This window comes from Eleginops maclovinus, chromosome 20 (assembly GCF_036324505.1).
Source record: "Eleginops maclovinus isolate JMC-PN-2008 ecotype Puerto Natales chromosome 20, JC_Emac_rtc_rv5, whole genome shotgun sequence".
NCBI lineage: Eukaryota > Metazoa > Chordata > Actinopteri > Perciformes > Eleginopidae > Eleginops > Eleginops maclovinus.
Window position 1 is genome coordinate 14,137,351 of NC_086368.1, and position 20,999 is coordinate 14,158,349.

The 20,999-nt window shown below is 42.0% G+C and overlaps 2 protein-coding genes across 2 annotated transcripts in view; one reads left to right on the plus strand and one right to left on the minus strand.

Moving 5' to 3' along the window:
* The first annotated feature begins 3,470 nt into the window (after positions 1-3,470).
* si:dkey-195m11.8 (fidgetin) lies at positions 3,471-9,850 on the plus strand. Its single transcript, XM_063909975.1, is given in 3 exon segments — positions 3,471-3,679; positions 5,908-6,252; positions 6,255-9,850. Coding segments are annotated over 3 exon segments (1,143 nt in total). The 5' UTR covers positions 3,471-3,672; the 3' UTR covers positions 7,046-9,850.
* Positions 9,851-14,202: 4,352 nt separating this feature from the next.
* Positions 14,203-20,999, minus strand: part of scn8ab (sodium channel, voltage gated, type VIII, alpha subunit b) — a 47,922-nt gene continuing 41,125 nt past the window's right edge. Inside the window, exons 26-28 of the mRNA XM_063910512.1 lie at positions 20,575-20,679; positions 20,197-20,467; positions 14,203-19,668 (exon numbers count right to left, since the gene is read on the minus strand). Coding sequence (XP_063766582.1) covers positions 18,503-19,668; positions 20,197-20,467; positions 20,575-20,679 — 1,542 coding nt within the window. The 3' untranslated portion in view covers positions 14,203-18,502. The remainder of the gene's footprint in view (positions 19,669-20,196; positions 20,468-20,574; positions 20,680-20,999) is intronic.

The window sequence follows — 20,999 nt, forward strand, 5'->3', positions numbered from 1 at the left end:
TAACACAGATGTCTGATGCTAGAGCACTTGGGAACAGAAAGAGGTTTTAATCTGGCCCAGAATTTTAATGGGAAAAGGGCAAGCTGTTTTGCATTCTCTAAATGTCTTCTTATCTATTAGAATATAAGGTGATCATCCTGATTGATTGTGTAATATTAGTAAACCGTTAGAAAATAACAATGGTTTATTAAGTGTTACATAACAAACTGCAGTTATGCTACTTATTGTCATTTTTAGTAATTAGTGTTTTAAAGGTAACATTCTGCTTATACTGTTAGATAGTAGTGGTATCTGCCTATGCAGTATGAAAAAAATACACTGGTTTTCTCTTTCAAAAATAAACAAACATTTATAAGAGACTGAAATGATTATCGGCACATGTCACTACTAACTAGGGCATGGTGAAATGTCCAAAATCAGAAGTAATTTTATATCTCTATAACCTTGTATATTGCAATACAGCGTGTCTTCTAGTCATTCAATACATTAAAAACGTCTACATAGAATAGCACTTGGTAAAGAAATATTTAAACAGTGTAAATATAGGCCTAATGTATTTCAGATCTGAAATTATATGGAACCAGCACCTTATCGTGGTGGAGAGGTTCGTGTGCCTCGATGAACCTGGGGGCTGTGTTGTCTGGAACCTTGTGTTTCTGGTAGGGTCTCCCATGGCAAATTGGTCTCAGGTAAGGGGCCAGACTAAGATTGGTTCAAAAAGACCTCATGACACACATGAAAGTGAGGATACCCGGCCCGGAGGAAGCCCGGGGTCCCCATCTGGAGCCCGGCAGGGCACGGCTCGAAAAAGCAACGTGGGAACCACCTCCGCTTCTCCGTCCCGCGGGCCCACCACCTACGGGAAACAGCGATGGGGTCGGGTGCGCTGCCAGAAGGGTGGCAGTGAAAGAAGAGGGTCTCGACGGACCAGACCCGGGCGGCAGAAGCTGGCTTTGGGGACGTGGAACGTCACCTCTCTGGGGGGGAAGGAGCCGGAGCTCGAGCGGGAGGTGGAGCGTTACCAGTTGGATCTGGTGGGGCTCTGGAACCTTACTTCTTGATAAGGGTTGGACCCTATTCTTCTCCGGAGTTGCCCAAGGTGTGAGGCGCCGAGCAGGTGTGGGGATACTCAGAAGCCCCCAGTTGAGTGCCGCTTTGCTGGAGTTTACCCCAGTGGACGAGAGGGTCGCCTCCCTACGCCTGCGGGTTATGGGGGGGAAAACTCTGACTGTTGTGTGTGCTTATGCACCAAACAGCAGTTCAGAGTATTCGGCCTTCTTGGAGACCCTGAAAAGAGTCCTGTATGGGGCTCCTGAAGGGGACTCCTTAGTCTTGCTGGGAGACTTCAACGCACACGTGGGCAATGATGGAGACACTTGGAGGGGCGTGATTGGGAGGAACGGCCCCCCCGATCTGAACCCGAGTGGTGGTTTGTTACTGGACTTCTGTCATGGATTGGCCATAACAAACACCATGTTCGAACATAAGGATGCTCATAAGTGTACGTGGTACCAGAGCACCCTAGGCAGAAGGTCAATGATCGATTTTGTTATCGTAGGGCAGCAGTCTCAGCTGTGGCCGAGGCAAAGCAGCGGGTGTGGGAGAAGTTCGGAGAAGCCATGGAAAAGGACTTTCGGTCGGCACCAAAGTTGTTCTGGAACACTTTGAGGAACTCCTGAACCCGACAACTCCACCCTCTAAGTTAGAGGCGGAGCTGGAGTATGAAGGGGGATCAACTCCAATCTCACGGGGGAAGTCACTGAAGTTGTCAAACAACTCCACAGTGGCAAAGCCCCGGGGGTGGATGAGATCCGCCCAGAAATGCTGAAGGCTCTGGGTGTTGAGGGACTGTCATGGTTGACACGTCTCATCAACATTGCGTGGAAGTCAGAAACAGTACCGAAGGAGTGGCAGACCGGGGTGGTGGTCCCCCAAGGGGGATCAGAGGGCGTCTGCCAATTACAGAGGCATCACATGACTTAGCCTACCCAGGAAAGTTTACTCTAAGGTGCTGGAAAGGAGGGTCCGGCCGATTGTCGAACCTCAGATTGAAGAGGAACAATGCGGATTTTGTCCTGGTCGTGGAACGTTGGTCCAGCTTTTTACTCTCACAAGGATCCTGGAGGGGGCCTGGGAGTACGCTGATCCAGTCTACATGTGCTTTGTGGATTTGGAGAAGGCGTATGACCGGGTTCCCAGGGAGATACTGTGGGAGGTGCGGACGGAGTATGGGGTGAGGGGGCCTCTACTCAGGGCCATCCAATCTCTGTACTCCCAAAGCGAGAGCTGTGTCCGGGTTCTCGGTAGCACGTCAGACCGATTTCCGGTGAGGGTTGGTCTCCGCCAGGGCTGCGCTTTGTCACCAATCCTGTTTGGGATATTCATGGACAGGATTTCGAGGCGTAGTCGTGGGGCAGGGGGTCTGCAGTCGGTGGGCTAAGGATTGCACCACTGCTTTTTGCAGGTGATGTGGTCCTAATGGCTTCATTGGTCTGTGACCTTCAGCACTCACTGGATCGGTTCACGGCCGAGTGTGAAGCGGCGGGGATGAGGATCAGCACCGCCAAATCTGAGGCCATGGTTCTCAGCAGGAAACCGATGTCTCGGGGTCTTGTTCTCGAGTGAGGGAACAATGGAGCGTGAGATGGGCCGGAGAATCGGAGCAGCGGGAGCGGTGCTGCAGTCGCTTTTCCGCACTGTTGTGACGAAAAGAGAGCTGAGCCAGAAGGCAAAGCTCTCTTTTCGCAGATACAAGCGGCCGAAATGGGATTTCTCCGCAGGGTGGCTGGCATCTCCCTTAGGGATAAGGTGAGAAGTTCAGTCATCCGGGAAGGACTCAGAGTAGAATCGCTGGTCCTTCGCGTTGAAAGGAGCCAGTTGAGGTGGTTCGGGCACCTAGGGAGGATGCCACCTGGGCGCCTCCCTAGGGAGGTGTTCCAGGCACGTCCAGCTGGGAAGAGACCGAGGGGTAGACCTAGGATCAGGTGGAGGGATTATATCGGTTCACTGGCCTGGGAGCGCCTTAGAATCCCCCAGTCAGAGCTGATTGATGTGGCCAGGGAAAGGAAAGTTTGGGGCTCTCTGCTGGAGCTGTTACCTCCGCGACCCTGACGGATAAGCGGGAGAAGATGGATGTAATTATATATTAAGCATATACACTTTTAAAAAAATTTGTTTTTAAAGATATATATATATTTTCATATTGCTCATACCTTTTCTGCCTTTAAACATTCTTATGTTGTAACCATGTATGTAACTTTTATTATATATACTATTATAATATTATGCTTATGCACACAATAATGATCAACATTTGTTTTGTTGCTCAGACTTGGAATAAAACCTTCCTCTGAGGTTTTGGTTTACAGCCAGCTCCTGTGAGATTGTCCAAGAGCGCTGACACTGCCATAAGCCTCGAGTGCTCTAATCCTTCATTAGTCTGGTTTCAGTCTTTAACCCAGGCAAACCCTCCAGTTTATTCTTACCATTCCTGATCACACAGCGATCATCAGTTTTAACATTCCTCTGCTGCATTTTGAGGAGGATTGCAGACACATTAGATTACTGCGGTTTAATATGTCTCGGATAGATTATAGACCGTCGGGTGAAGAGGGGTGAGAGGAGTAGATTGAAGGTGAAGCGGCTATCGGTCGGCTCGTGCCTGCAATCAGCATGACCAGTGAGTATCAGTCTGAAGAGTGTGTTTGTATGCTGGGACTGGATGAGTGCAAACACTGCAACAAGGCCACAGTCTCTTTCACAACCAAGTTTTAAATTCTCATGTGTCAGCTCCCCCTCTTCAGCTGAAAACTGGACAGGTATACAAAGTATTACGTTTGTACAAATGAATGTACAGCCTGATGTTGGGTATAATAATATAGACCAACATCACAATTTTGCCACAAAGAGCTTTACAATCTGTTAGACCAACAACACCACTGTTGTACCCTTAGTTAGGGAAAAAGAGAAAAAACTAAACACAAAACCAACTCCAGGCTCAGAAAGTGATGTTGTTGTCAATTGAGGAAAAGCCTTCAACTCTCATGAAACGTAAAGGGATAACCCCCCCCCCCGAAGAAGCTGTGATGCTTCCTACTGTTAAACATTGAGTTTATTCCTTCAGATTTTTTGGGAGGACTTTTCTCTGACATTGACATAAGCGTACACAGTAGGCACTGTAGTTACGGGTTTAGGGGTTTAGGGGCTCTCCGACCTTGTGCCCAATAGATCTATTCATGATCTGTAGATTAGTCTGAAATACAAAGAATCAACTCCCTCTGGTTGGGGTTAAACATTTTCCAGGAAGGCTATTTTGGATTCTAAATCTACTGTACGGAAACATCATATTCCTTCATTTTGAGCAGTTTTGTGAATCTGTTTACCTAGAAAGAAGTGTGAGTGTGTGTGTGTGTGTGTGTGTGTGTGTGTGTGTGTGTGTGTGTGTGTGTGTGTGTGTGTGTGTGTGTATGTATAAGCCTTGTGCAAATACTGTTTTAATGCCCAGGATGAGCACCATGGTCAATCAGAATTCCCAGGAGCACAGGGTGGAGCTTTGCTGGTTGAGAGCACTGCGATCCCTGGATTGGATGAGTGGGATTATTGGGCTGAAGGATCATTTAAATTAAGGATCAACATGTGGACTGTTTGAGGCCCATCTGGTGGTCCTGGTGGACATGTGACACAACCTACTGTAGACCACATGTATTCTGTTTCAGACCAGCAATGTGAGTCATCCATAGAAGGCAAATAGCCAAAACAGTACAGATACATTTAAGCACAAATATTGCAAGAGATATTGGTGCCAATGTATTGAAATTATAAAAATAATATTTGGTCCACTGTGGCAGTAACTTCTTCCATGTCCAGTGCGGTTGTAGGGAAGCCCCTCTGGCTCAGGCCCGGGGTAAGGACAGTTTAATAATACTCTGCAATGACTGGAATGTCAGACCAAAGCCAGTTAAAAAAGACAAGGCCTGCAAAAGCCAATCATAGCCCACGACTTCCTAACCAGTGGACTGCTTGTTTGTATAAATGTGCATTAATCATCACACATTGCGCATCAAAATTTGATCAAATCGATCAGTGTAATAGTGTTCGTAGATATACTGGTCCAGTCTTGCAGGGCAGTATGCTGAAAAACTACTCTGATACCCGCTCCGCACACTGACCCCACCTCCTATCCCCCGTCCAGCAGACCCCTGAGGTTTGGGCCGAATTAGATCACATGCTCAGTGGGGGCGGCTTTGTGGACTAAGAGAGTCACAGAGAGACAACAATGGCCCTAATGTGAGAGAGGCAAAGGCAGAGGGTAGCTCGCGGGCTGATAGAGGCTTATCGCCGTGGAGACCGGGCTGGGGGCTATGTTGCCGGCTTCACTTAAAGATTAGAGCAGTTGTCCCCTGCCTGGTTGAGGCTGTGTAGAAAAGCACAGGCTAAGCATTGACATGATTTCTGGAAAAAGGGTTAGCCATCCGATGTGATTATGAGGGCAGATATTCATGAAGCCGGACTCAGGAGGGGGATCAGACATCTCAAAACATCTGGGTTAGCCAAAATGCTGCAAAAACAGAATGTATCACCTCTGATACAGAGGGCTACTGATGTCTGCCCAAATCTCGGGCGAATTGCATGGGTTATGTTGATGCTTAAACCAAAACAAGTAGTTGTTTTGTATAGTGGTGTCAATCGATAAAGAAAATGTAATCCTGTAAATCACAATAATTATCTACGATTCATGAGTTTAAAGACTAGTATTTACTTTACTTTCTGTTTTGGTTATGTGACTTGGGGGGTGGGGTTGGGCTTTGTATGTCTTTTTTATTTATACATTTTTTAGATTTTTAGATCGAAAACCCATATACATTTTACCAGTCAGGACTAATTCAGCTCTGCTCTCATTTGTGTCAGGTCTGTTGAAGATGCACTGGTCCCCGGAGCACGCCGCCCCCTTATCTCAATGGCCTGAGCAGCACCTAGATGTCACCTCTACCACCTCACCACCGTCTGCCCACAAACACGACCCTTACACCACGGCTGGTCGCCGTGGCTATGGCCTTGCAGGTTACCCCTGGGCCAGTGATGACATATCGGCCCTTACTGCTTCTTCTCTGCTCAAACGCTACGCTGAGAAGTACTCGGGCTTAGAGCTGTCCTATGACCGCCCTCCTTCAGGGGCCTACCCTGAGCCTGGGACTTTTCTGAAAAGTGAATCTGAGCCATGGGGTCTTGGTCAGGGCATGGAGTGTTACCCTGGCTGGAGGCATTAACTGGCACCAAGGTGGGAATCCCATCCACAGGAAGTGTTACAGTAGTGAGCAGTAACTTGGCCTCTGAGTCAGGCTTCAGTGGCGCCGGCTCCTGCGGTGCCCCGCCATCTCAGGATTACCCTCCTGCCTACAACAGCACCTACCTGTCCTCAGGTTACTGCCCTCAGCCCGGCGCAGCACTTCCCCCTGCCCCTCTACACTCTTTGCAGGCCACACCCACTCTAGTGCCCAGCTACAGTGCCAGCACTCCTGTTTACAACTACCCCCCAGGGTGCTACCCTCAGAGCAGCCTGTCCTCTGGATACAGCCACCCCAGTGCCTCCTACCTTCCCCCTGGGATTAGTGCCCCTACTCCTCTGGCCCCGAGGCCCAACATGGTGGGGGGCGGTTACAGCTACCAAACTCACAGCCTTGGAGGGAGCTCCGAGGGAGGTGTGCCGCTGAAACGTAAGGCCTTCGAGATGGCAGAGGAAGGACAGGAGGGAGCGGAGGTGGAGGGATCTCGCTACAGAAAGTACGGAAACAGTCATAGCAAGAGTCACGGCAACGGGCACGGCAATGGCTACGATAGGAGCGTCTCTGTCTCAGACCCACAGGCCTACAAACCAGGAAAGCCCATGATGTCACCCTCCTATGGCGGGGCAGGGGACTACAGCCCACCGTCAGGCCTGGCAGGAGAGAGTGCCTCAGCGGAGCACAGCTTTCCTCAGCAACAGAGAATGTCTATGAAGATCCCCGCATCACACACACGATCTGAGGACCCCGCTGCAGGGCGCTGACAACAGGGAGGATCTCTCTTTGAAACCAACCAGGGTTCTTTATCTAGGGAACAACATTGGATTTGTCAATGAAAGATTTATTTTCACTAGTGTACACAAGACTAGTATTTCTTGTGCATCTTTAATATTTTCATTATTCCTGTTTTTCCAAAGATTCACAGAGGCATTTTGCCCAGTAAGGTTGAGGTAAGTCTTAGGGGTGAGGTTAAGGCATTCTCTAGATAGCTTTAAGACAGTCTAAAAGTGTGAACATCTGTTTCTCTCAGGATCCTATTTATTTCCTTTTCTTCTACTGCTGCAGCTTCACTGCAACGTTGCTGTTTTAGAAGTTGGTGTAATTATTTGTGGCCATTATGTATGTAAAAGGCCTTTGACTGCAATACTTTTAACCACACCACAGAAAATCATTACTGACCAAAAAGTAAGGAGAGCAATAACAGAGATGGTGAGATTGCCATACTACTTCAGCACAATCACTGCTACTTTACACAGCTGACCCTGAGGCTTGGCGTGTTGCCCTGCCTCGAAAAATGAATGTTTCCCTGCTAATCCCTCGCTTTCTCCCCACCTTTACTCACTCTTAATTTTCTTCCAGTTTTTTTTCAGAGTTCTTTTCACGTTCTTTATCTTATTCTATCCCGGTGTCCTATTTTTTTTTTTCCTTCACTGTCGAGTTAATACATAACAAGCTGCTTATCAAATGATTACAAATAGAGTACATGAAGCCGCCCTTTAAAATTGTTATGATGTAAAAAGACAAAGTGAGGAAATAATCTAAAATGTAATGTTCATTTAAAAATGTATTTAGCATTCACAAAATAACAGCAGATGCAGATTGTCTAAAAAGCGTGTAGCTTACAGTCAAATTTCTGCTCATCTTGAACCAAACAGCTTTAGTTCTAAGGAACCTGCAGATAAACGTGCAGCTTACACATTTACTATTAAGATGATTGCAAGAAATAGCGACTGTATAAAACAAACAACAACAATGCCTAAGTCTGCATACTATAAGAACTTCACTCAGAGAAAACAGTTTAACCGCCTGTTTGTTACTTCTGTTTGGATGCACAGCCCAGACTGAGAGTCTCAGCAGAGGATAAGTGCTTTTGAGTGAGTGCCTCAACTGTTTTTGCTCGTACATTGTTAAGGAAGATCCACCTGCTTGTTTGCTATATGATTTACTTTTTTTTTTTAAATATGCATTCTCTTTACTTTTGCCTCTCAAAAGGATGATTACAGTCGTGTTATTGAATACTCAGGAAGAATATTGTTACCTCAGAATGATAAAATAAGAATGTATGTTATTACCTTAGGGTGTTTGTAGGGAGCTTTATGGAGCAAGATGAAAACGGAGCCATTGCTTTTATCAAGAGCAAAACAAACTCTGAACTCTTCAGGGAAACAACACACTTACAAGGCCTTTGATACTAACAGTAGAAAAAAGAAACACAAATACATGCAAAAACACACACACACACACACACACACACACACACACACACACACACACACACACACACACACACACACACACACACACACACACACACACCTTCTTGGCTCTGGGAAAATTAAACTTGAGGTTTTTGTACCAAGGCCTGAAATGTTGAATGTAATTCAGATATTTTTTTTAAAAGGACAATATTCGCCATAATGTACATCAATGATGTTTTTAGATATATGAAACATATTTTCTTCATGTATAGATGTAATTCTCTTATAGGTTTTGGTGGAGAAATTAATGACGTGTTAAGTGTTAGTGTAGTTAGCTGTGGGGAGACGTTTTTTTTTCGCGGAAAAATTGTGAGCACTCCTGAAAAAACATCTTTGACGTATCAAGACATACAATTATTACAATATATGCTCTATAATAGGTATGTTTATTAAATGTCTTAATAGTGTCAAATCTCCAGTTTCTTAAATTAGTATTTTAAACTGCTTGGCACACTTCCACCAGTCAATCAGCTTAATTTGAGCTTTAACATGAATTGACACTATGAAGAAGGGAGAAGTTAGATATTTACGAAGTATGTGCACTCTGAAAATATGTACAGTTACAACTGTAAATCTTCATTTCCACCAAGTTGTAGCTTTATAACTCCACAATCCCTTCATACTTTTTGCCATATTTTTGTGGAAAAACTAAAGAACAAATAACTCATGCCAAAAAGCATGTGCAGAGAGCGGCTCCCCTTTAAAATAGAAATATTTAGGCTGAAATGCAGCTTAAGATTAGTCTTAAATTTAAAGTGTTTAAAAGGTATTTTATTTGGAAGTATATTCATTAAATTCAACTGGATGAAGAAATACCTGCAGCACACAAATATTACGTTTTAAAATATGATTAAGAAAAAGCTAATTAACAAAAAGGTGTTACACAAAGCATTATGTATTCTTACCCCCAGATTTTAAAAGTATTTAAGCGCTTAGCTAAAACAAGTGAATGCTCTTTAACGCCTCACAAAGAATGTGCTCTACATGAACCTACACACTGCAACAAACGACAGTATATGCGGTTTTTTTGGTGTTACTCATTCATGATTCATTGAAGTTATAAGTTGAATGTGTCTAACTGACAGAAAAAGGCGTTTCATTGTTATATATCAGTTCAGTTATCTTTTGTTGTATCTTGTACATTCTCTGTAACCATTTCTACCTCATTTTGAAGACATTGTACATGGAAATATTTATTTCATGTCATTTCACATGCCAGTTTAGGAGCAATGTTTCCAATTGTTTTGACCTGTAAAAAGTCTACCTCACTAAAGGCTGTTGTGTTATGGAAATGAAGATATCACACCAAAACTTGACTTTGTCTTTTTGTCTGCGTAATATGAAAAATGTGTGCCGGAATTTGACTTACAATATTCTTATATCTTAAAAAATCAAATAATTAATCTTAGGCCGGTCAGTAAATAGCAGATCAGCTAAACAGGAAAAAGTGTGTAATTTGTATAGAGGTCACTCGCCATATAAAAGGAGTAAAGTTTCAAATAATAAATGAAGAATTATCATATTTACTTTGATTTAAATTGAGTTTCTTTCAAGTAAATTCCTCAATGCTTTTAAACTAAACTAAACTAAAGTAAACTACATGAAATACCAGCCCCTGAATATTGTCACTATTTCACTATAATCTGTATTATATCTTACCAAATACTTTCTATAAATTCTTAAAACTATAATAGACCGGTAAAATCTGAGTTACCAAAATCTTTATTCTCTTGTGAGTAATTTTATATTTTGATTTAATCTATATTTTGAGTTGTAAAACTGGAGGGGAGCCAAGGGGCCATTTGTGTTATGTACAGAGCCATAATAAGCTCAAGAGAGTGTATAATAAAAGGACAGGAAGAGTGGAGAAGATCCTGACCCTCTTCCCCTTGACACCACCCCCTGTCAACAGCTTCATTGTCTGGAGGGCAGAGGGCATGCGCTGGCGTGTGACAGATGTCCAAAACTTTTGTCCTTTCCATCCACAGTGGAATAACCCTGCTGCCTGCAACACCAAAGTATCTCACAGCAAAACCTCTTTGTCCCAAACTGTTTTACATAAAATGTATCTTTAACTAAAGCGACCAACCGCCTAAAGCCCCTGCATCTTAAATAAACCTCAAACCACATTCCTGTGAATGGCTGCAGGAATTAAACCAGCTATGCTCATTAAAACCTTTTGCTTAGTGGCTGGTCTCATTTATTATTCTCAGCTCAACCTCTCAAAGCCAGACTCACTTCTCACTCTGAGCAACCAGCTCATCAAACCATTAAAAACTAGAGCAAGTTTCGATTTAATTGCCATCAATTCAACCGATGATATGCTAACATTAATTATTCCTAACATTATTCCTAAATTCAATGCCTCTGTCCGCCCTAACAATCATATCAATTTCTTCTCCAACTCACACAAACAATGGCTGCTGCAGCTTCTGCACTGGTGGCTGTTAAAAAGTATAACAGTGACACCTATAGGGCCTTATTAAGAAGTACCTCATCGTTGTATCCAAACATTGTCAAAGAAGGGTGAAAAGGGTGCTGGAGCACAGTTAGTATGAGAAAAATAAGCACTTTTTGAACATTTAAGTATGTAAACATGTCACAGTGGTGTCCTCTTACCCAGAGGTAATACCTTACAGTTGCTGGCTGTTCTGCAGAACTTCAGACTGTGAGGGACGTCTTCAGTGCTTCCAGCACTGAGGTGGACCGGACTGCAAAGTCTGTAAAACGTAGTGGTAATTGTTTTGATTTGTTCTAAACTCAACATTGTAGAAACTTTGAGGTTTACACTTTGTGGGAAATAGGTAATGGTAAAAGAAGTATTCAGAACATTAAGTGTAATATTGACGGGGGAAACGCTTAAAAGACCCTCCGTTTACCAGAAAAACTTTTCCTTTAAGAACTGTTCTAGTTTTATCGAACAAAGTTAATCTGCAAATTAAGTAGAAGCGAAAAAGCACATTACATTTATAGCAGCACATACTATGGATACATTTAGTATAAAACGTTGATATTCTTTTCTAAAATATTATTGTCCCATTTCAGCTGTCGATACAAATGTGTGTGCATGTTTGTCACCTTGTCTGGCAGACTGACTGGCGGTTTGAGGGGTCGTAAAGACTAGAACATCGCTATATAAATGCAGTGTATAAACAATGTCTCCCTATATTTAAACAAAACAAATCCTTATTACTCCCAGTATATAATTAGCTACACACAGTATATCAGCCAGCTAGGTTATAGTTGATGGGGTATTGGACTCACTGTGGAGGGGGAGCTATGGATGCTAGCTGCGGCTATCACCAGGGCCGACCATGGCACTAAACTGTACTGTGAAACAAGCCCAAATATAAAATGATCTTTTTAGATTGTAGCAGTAAAATGTCCCTACCTGAAGTTGTTAACAGTTAAAGCGGACATCTGAAACCACTCTGTTGTTTTGGTATTGAATTACACACATCTAACACATTTGTGGTGCCCTCACGTTTTTGTCTCACAGGCTCAGCCAGAAATGTAACCGTAATCATTTATTTTTAAATCTTAGTTAGAATATTGTTTTTTCTTATTTTTAATGGACTTATATAACAGATTATGTTATATATATTTAAATTAGATATAATTTATTATATCTAAAAGGCTAGGCTAGAATACCCTTTTAATGTTATAGTTTTTCCTTTTCCAACAATCTCCTGTCTTGCTGTCATCTCCGACCACAGGATTATCAGGTATCTAATACCTCTACACTACACCATTGAGGAACTCATACTACCAAAATCAAATATCCCTTAAACCTTAAGGTAACTGACAGGTTTTTGAAGTTCTTTATTTCAAGCCCCTAGGTGGCGTTAGAAAGCTGTAAGAAGTAATCTGAGGCACTTCACTTATGCCTACTTGTGGGGCTTCAGCCATAAACACAGCAGATAAAAGCTGTGATCTCTGCAGACACTTTTAGGGGAAGAGATGAATAACAGATATCCCAACCTAGCAAGGGCAGATAGGGCTATTCTCTATGATGGATTGGTGAACCAGGGATAAATCTGCAAAAATCTATCACATCTTTTAATAATTATGGCTTAATTGAATGAACTTAAATTCATTTGTCAGCTAGGTTATATGAAGTATGTGAAGGCTCAAGATCATAATGCCCTTTTCCTCATGCACTTGCAGAGTGATTGAACTGAGTGAAACTGGGTCTATATACATTCCCTCACATCTTCTGCAGACCTGACACAGAAATAGAAAAAATACAAGTGGTGAGCAACAACCAATACCTGATCCAGACACTTGATCAGGGCAAAACTACAGATTACATGCTATTGATTACTTAAAGACATACAATATCCCTCTGTCTCCATCCCTTACACACAATTCCTTCCTCCTCTCTCCCTACCTCCCTACCTCTCACACAAACTTGCTCAGACACCCCGACGGATCATACCAATGTCCTACTTAATCCATGTTCCACCTCTGCAACCAAGCCCTGCTGTTCAGTTGAATGCAAGTAGGAAATAAACATAAAAGGTGAAAAGAAAGACAAAGCATGTGAATAGCACAACATGTAACATTTTGATGGCAGAGGAGAGCTACACAAAAGCAACAATTTTCTACAGATTATCAGTTAAACATTTCATAATCATCAAAAATGTATCTTTTTTAAAAACACTTCTAAAGAAGATTTATCAGAATTTCTGATTGTAACGTTTTCTAAAAACAGAGTAAGATACAGCATCGAACTGTACACAATGTAATGCACTGGAAATTCATGCAGTACTGCAGGTAGCAGAGGAAGGATAAACATTTAGCAACAAACTAGCTTTTCACTGTGTGATTTTCTGCCCATTGTTCTCATTTACTTTTCATCTTCCTGCTGTAGCTCGCTCTCCCTCTGCTTGCATGCTGTGGGAAAGGAGGTGGTTTACAGTGCACTGTACAGTCTGAGCCTATTGGGAACATGCTGCTGACTCAGCCCAGGCCACTGCATTCATATATCTGCACTGCAGTGCTGTCTCTGCGTACTCCCCCCTCCCCTCCCTGCTCCTTTTTCTCAGTCAGTGCGCCACCTTACACACACACACACACACACACACACACACACAGGAGGGGGAAGGAAGGAAACACACATGCACACACACACACCGAGGAGGGGGAAGGAAGGAAACACACATGAACACACACTCACACACACACACACACACCTGCTTTTATAGTCATTTCAGTGCTGTTGCACCATGACACACCCAACCCCATCAACTCAAACAATGATCGTATCCAAAACATGTACAAAGACAATGTGATTAAAGCTATTTGATGTATATTGTGTTGTTGTTTTCAAACCTTAACAGGCTGTCTTTTTGTTGCTGCTGCTGTCTGTCCCTCCCTGTCCTGTGAAGCTTGCAAACATGTTCTCTGTCATGTTTGCAACGTGGTACAGCAATTTAGGTAAATATTAGCAACAATTAAAAATACAAACAAAATCACATTGCGCATGAACATGTACCATTTCACTTAAATACCTTAAACGTTTAAATTCTCACAGATATCACAGTGAACAAGGTGGATAAACAGCAGAAAAAACATCCATTATCAGACATAGGGGAACATATGCTGCAGGATAAAGTGACAGTCAATAATGTTGTATCCAAAAACGACACCAGCCAGAGGTGTAACTGGAAGGCTGCTTTATTGTTTGGAAATAGATTCGTGCTCAAATGAAGATATTCTTTCACTGATTCTCATTTAATCGTCCCATGTGGTTGTGCAACACACGTCCTCTCTCTGACTGTATTAGTGGCAAGAGATAATGACAGTCAAAAGATTTTTTTTTCAGTTAGCCTATTTTCAGGAAAGAAAAGAAATTTATCTCAGTCATGCTACAAAAGAATGGCCTCGTATACCGATTGGTAACCCAACATTTGGAAATGAACAGAAGTGTAAAACAGAAGGCAAGCTGTTCCCTTTACTAGCCCGAGAGCCGGTAAACAGAACACACAGAGAGAGCACTTGTACTACATGACTCTACAAGATGTTAGTCCAGACAGTCTATTCTAGGTGGTGAGTTTTCAGTTTACAAGTTAATTTTGAACTCAATACATCATTTCTATCGTGCTCCATTTTGATTCACTCCCATGGGTTTTTGAGATCCTCATTGCTGATTTTATCGACTGACTAAATAGGAAGCTAAAAAGGCACGTGCCGTTAAGAGATATTGCACCATAAACAAACACACAGACAGTTAAGACAACTAACCCTTAAATCATTAGATATATCATATTGAAAGTGACAGCAAAATTAAAGATCAACTCCAAACTGCAGCAGTGTTAGGGGGAAACATGGAAGAGGGTTAGAGCTGAAACGAGCAAAAATTAGTCACACAAAGTGAGCTTATACTGGGGCGCACTGGTTAACCAGCCGTTGCCTGTAAACGGCAGTGAGTGTGTCTGTCTGTGTCTGTATTATCTCTGTGAGTACAATATAGGAAACTAGGGGCAAAACATCTTCACACATGTACAAAAGGGTATGCTGGTAGTGCAATCCTCTCACCAAGGCAGGCTCCACAATTCTCAGCAAGCAGCCAGTACAACACCATGCATTGTACGCTGGTACCCAGTATGCAGAAATCCTGGGCAGGCCAGAGTTTTGGTTATTCTCTGAACATACCACACAAAGAAAGAAGCATGATCAGTTAAACTCTGTGGTTCTGGTATCACCTCAATGCAAGGAGTGGACAGGAGAATATATATACTATATATATATACGGTAGAATATATATATATAATATATATGTAATATAGCTCTGTATATGTTTGTATTGATTTATACACTTTTAAATACAATTTCTGCTTTTTAATATAGATTCTTTTAGCTTACTCCCTTCTTTTTTGTGAAAAGTGACTCAAAAAAATCTACTCCATCTAACAAATGTGTCACAGCCTAACAAGTGTGACAAGGGGTGTCAGCTGGAAGCCATTCTATTTACGGTTATTAATATTTAGTGTTAGATTAATAGCTGTAGTTTTTTAAGTAATCCTGTATTTACAAAAAACTACACATGCCGTTAAAATAAAATATATTACATTATTTATAGTTTCTTTAAAAAGTCCATTCTTCGCAGTTTGTGTCGCATAGAACATATCCTGAACTGTATTTTTTTAAACATTTCTTTCCAAAATGGATGTGTGTGTCTATTTTTTTTAGGTTTCTTTCTGTAACCATGGTGATCTTGGAGAAAATGGACGGCGTTTGCTTTTATGCTTATCATTCAGAGTTTTATTTGGTTCAAGGTAACACCCACACTGATTTTGGAGATCTCATGCAGCAACTGGACCATAAAACTTGAGAACGGATGAGGGAGTTAATCATCAACAGGAAGTGACATCACTGCACAACAGGAAGTGCAAAAGCTGTGGTGTGGTGCTTAGGCTCACAGTACCATTAGAATGCATCCAGTGCTCTGTAGTTTATTTGGTATTTGTAATGCAATAGAGCAATATGACGGGTAAAATAGCAAATAAGAGGCTCAGAGCACTTGTTAACTACTGTAATCTGGGGCCTATCCTCTGAGCACACTGCTTCTGCTTCAGGAAGAATTAAGAGTGCTTCTTAAACCAACATATCCCAATTCACTCTCATGACATCTCCTCACAGTGTTTCCTATATCTGCGATTGCTATCGGGGGTGAACTTTAACATTTTGTTTATCCAAATCAATTGAGACCAGACTACAGTCCATAATGACTTAACCACACATGTAATCTGCTATCAATAAAAACGCTGCCAATACAAGCGAGCGAAATGTTGCTGTTTCACTGAGATGCTTCTAGCCCTATAATTCTAAGCGTCATAAGCAGGAAGCGCCAAACTGGCCCCTGACCGGGCGGCTGTCGAGATCATTGTCCATCGACATGGCATAAAACAGAAAAGAGTAAAACATGATTTCATAAATACTCCCATCACATTCACTTGCATTTTGTTGCAGAGCTCATAATAGTACATCTATAATATCTCCTGAGAAAAAGGGATGAATTTTTCAAGCATTGCATACATTTCTAGGGTCTCTCTGTCTAATAATGACAGCAAAAAACTGAATGGGCAGGGCATACTTCACCCAATCCCACTCCATGGACAAAGGGGCAACAAGGGATAACAAGGCAGATCTCTTTGGCTTCTCCACACACAATGTTCTCATCACCCAGCTATCATTTTCCGTTCCTCATCAGAATAGCACACGACTAACAACCAACAAATATTTTCCAAGACCGATTCCCTCATCGTCATCATAGATGTGGCTTATAAAAGTGTGTAAAATAAGACTTATTACCAACCAAAACATGAAAATTACGTCAGGGAATAAAATAAAATAAACAAACAGATAAGCTACAATAGCCAATACAATAATCAACACCATTCTCAGCTCTTCTAGAAAGGTCTCACCACCCAAAGAGAAACATCAGAAATAGAAAGGAGTTTGCCATACCTGTGAAATCCCCACAAACCACTTATAACCAACAGTAGGACTCCCAAAATGCCCGCTCACACAAAACTAAAGGCAGATGGTATGGAACATTACATAGGTGCATACAAATTATAAATATAAGCATTTTAGATTCAAAGTGTTGCACCCTTGAAAACATTTAAGTCCAAATTAACAAACACTTCAGTCCCATGAAACACACAGACATCCGTTTCCACATCTTACACACTCAAAATCTCCAGAGCAGCAAATAAATTGTTTGGATTTCACCCACTGATCCACTGTGGCGGTATTATTCACCAACATATTCCATTCTTCTGTCTATAGAGGCAACAATTTAAACATTTGAAATAAGTTGAGTAATGAGATAAAAATTCAGATCCATTTTAGATTATCAACCCCAATATCACTTATCTTTGTTAAACAATTGACTCTGAACTCTGAGCTTTCAAATTGTGACAATGCCTCAATCTTACAGTCGAGCCACTGCTGTGGTCTGAGTATTAGTGTCTTGTGGACTATGATAATTCATGCAAGATTTCTGATCAAAACATGCCATCATGCAAGTCATTTCTATGCATTGAACAAGCACAATTATTTATGTATTTGTTTGGAAATCTTTCTGAGTAAATATAAGCCCTTGGCCCGAGTTGACCCCATAATAAACAGATCCTTAACCAATTGGTGTGAAAGCCCATGTAAAAAAAACATTTTGATGTGGGTATAACAAAGATAAAATGAGTAGAAGAGTTAAGTGACATGGGCAAAATGTTGAATATTGTTCTTTTTTTGTCTGTTTGCATTTTTGCTGCTCAAATGAACAATTTCTAGCTTTAATAAAACGCAAAAGTACTTCCAACGCTCTCTGTCATTTTGTGTCTTTCACTCATCAGTCATCCTTCTGTTTGATCTTATAGAGTGAGTGTGTCATTTTGCTCCTCTACACATTTCAGTACTAGATGACATATTAGCACTCACTGGCTGCTTTAAGAAGACAATTCTTCAGCGTCAAGCAGCAGCAGCATCCTTGTTTTTCCTTCACAACACTGTCTTCCATAGGAATCCATTACTGCGTCCAGGCGCTGAATTCCTTTAGTGTTTTTTCATTCTACCTCTTGGTGTAGAGTTACTTGTCTTATCTGTAGAGCAGTGGTAAAGTGAGCAATCTGCCTTTCAGCAGACACAGACATTTCCTTGTCTGTTTTTCATTCCCTTTTGTTAAGATCAGTAGTCTAGATACAACAATGTCACATAGTATGTTGATTATGTTTGGTTTGACTGAAGTTCAAGAGTCTTCAAGCTGTAACAGACCAAGCTGCTTCCCTCTGCATCAATATAAGAATGAAGTCTGTAAACAAAATTATTGAGTATTATTTTTTCTGACTTGCAAATGAAATAATCTGTACATCTGTGTGGGTGAGTTTCCTCTCGCTTTGCTTGAAGTTACATTATTATAATTTTTATTGTTATTACTGTGATTATTATTCCAACGCTCTAACATTTAGATTCCCTGATGTCTTTTTGGTTTCTTCCCTTCTCTTTCCTCCCTCCCTTGTCCTCATTGTTGTCGTCCTCTTTCTCCTTGTCAGGTTTGGTTACACTGTCATAAGAGGGCAGGGAGGCAGTTGAGGGAGTGCCCTCCTTCTTTTCTTGTTCCTGATTGTTCCCGCCATTCTCCACCTTGTTATTGACTCGTTTGCGCTTACAGACAAAACCCCGCCTCGCCAGGTAGGCACGGTAAGACCTCTGAATGATTCTGGCTGACACATCCTCCTGCTTGCGCCTCAGAGTGGTGGTGATTGGCTCATAAGAGACCTTGGAGGGGTTGGCTGCCACAAAGCGCTCCTCCATTTGTTGCCTCAGCATGTCCAACTCTCCACTGTCACCCAGCACACGCTTGGTGAAGGCAAACAGGATGTCCAGGCAGTGGATGCGGTCGCCACTCACCATGGGCATGTCCATGGCGATCAGTTCAATGGTGTTGGGCTTAGGGACTCGGAGCGGGTGTTCAAGTGCATCAGCAAAGTCAGAAAGCTTGGCATAGGTGATGAACTGAGACGCATCAGGATCAAACTTCTCCCAAATCTCATAAAAGGTCTCAAAGTCATCCTCACTGAGCGGGTCGGCACTCTCCTCTGTGGCAACGCTGAAGTTCTCCAGGATGATGGCGATGTACATGTTGACCACAATGAGGAAAGAGATGATGATGTACATAACAAAGAAGAAGATTCCCACGGAAGGGTTGCCACAGTCTCCGGTGGCGGGGGTCCCAGCATTCTCCAGTAAGGGGTCGCAGTCCGGAGGGTAGTTGAGGATGGGCAGCAGCAGGCCGTCCCAGCCAGCTGACGTGGTGATCATGAAGAGAATGATCATGCTGTTGCCGAAGGTCTCGAAGTTGTACATGTCATCGATTCCAGCCCCGTGTTTCACATAGCCAAAGTTGGACATGCCAAAGATAGAGAAAATGAACATAACCAGGAAAAGTAGTAGACCGATGTTGAACAAAGCAGGAAGTGACATCATGAGGGCAAACAGTAGAGTTCTGATTCCTTTGGCCCCTTTAATGAGACGCAGGATTCTGCCGATACGAGCCAGACGAATCACCCTGAAGAGTGTTGGTGACACAAAGTACTTCTCGATCAGATCGGCCAGAAACATTCCTGAAGTGGAGAGGGAGCAAAGAGAGACACAGCAGAAATTTGGTTAAAAAATATGGGATTTAGTAATAAATGAAACACTGATTTAACACACATAACGCTTACGTAAGCACATTCATAGTTTGTGGAAGAAATCAAGAGAGGCAAATAACACAATATCAATTGTTTTTAGAGGTGATGGTTTTTCTTAAGTAGTTTCAGAAAAAGTCTACATTTTCCAGAGTCACGGAGGTCATTGTTTCTGGATGAACATTTTGGAGCTCTTCTTTGGGGCTTTTCTGTTTAATTATTTTCCGTGTCAGCACATGATTGTGATACACTTTTTAATTCATTGCTATTTTCAGTTATTGACTTGATGAAATGTATTGCACACCAAAACTACGGATATTTATTTTTATTTTTGAAGAACATGAAAATGTAAACCATCTGTGTGTTTCCCCCTAAAAAACATTTATTAGGGCAGTATCTGAGCTTCTAATTAAGAAGGTTCCCACTTTTCTTCATTTCTAAATAACCCTTTTGAATACTTGCCCACAATTGAGAGGATGACCACAACCACGTCAAAGATGTTCCAGCCGTTGGTGAAGTAGTAGTGACGTAGCGCAAAGAGCTTCAATACAAACTCGCAAGTGAAGACCACAATGAAGATGAAGTTGACCCAGTAAAGCACTTCCTCTGTGTCTTCTGTCTGGTCGTCTGTCTCTACCATCATGGTGACCATGTTGAGGCAGATGAGGATCATAATGGAGATGTCAAACACCTGCTGCGTCACAAAATCAAACACCATGCCCTGGATCTTGTTCTGAGGAGAAATGGAGTGAACAAAAAGGGGATGTTATGAGTCATAATCTTCACAAATGTAAAAAAAACAAAACCTGCTTGTAAGTAAAGACTGCAATTTTTTTTTACCTGGGGCCTGGGTATTGGTTTTTGTGGTTTCTTTGAACCTAGTTTTTTCATTGCATTGTAGTATTTCTTTTGCTCTTCTGTCATGAAGATATCCTGACCTCCAAAGTAAAAGCACAAAAACAATTTGGTTACAATTTGCAAGGATTTAGACTTCTTATTCCACTCCTAATCAAAATACGTTTGAACATGTATTTGACTGTGTTGTGACAAGTGCAATACTAAAAATGCTTATAAAATTGGTTTACAACGTTCAAATCTAAGCTTAAATTATTAATTTGGCAATTATGTGAAATTGCATTCTTGCTGATACTTAAGACAACTCAGCACAAAGACTGGGAACAGAGAAACAGCTAGCCTGGCTCTGTACAATATCCTCCAACCAGCTCCTCTTAAACTCATTAATTTACACTTGCCTTCGTTTCCAG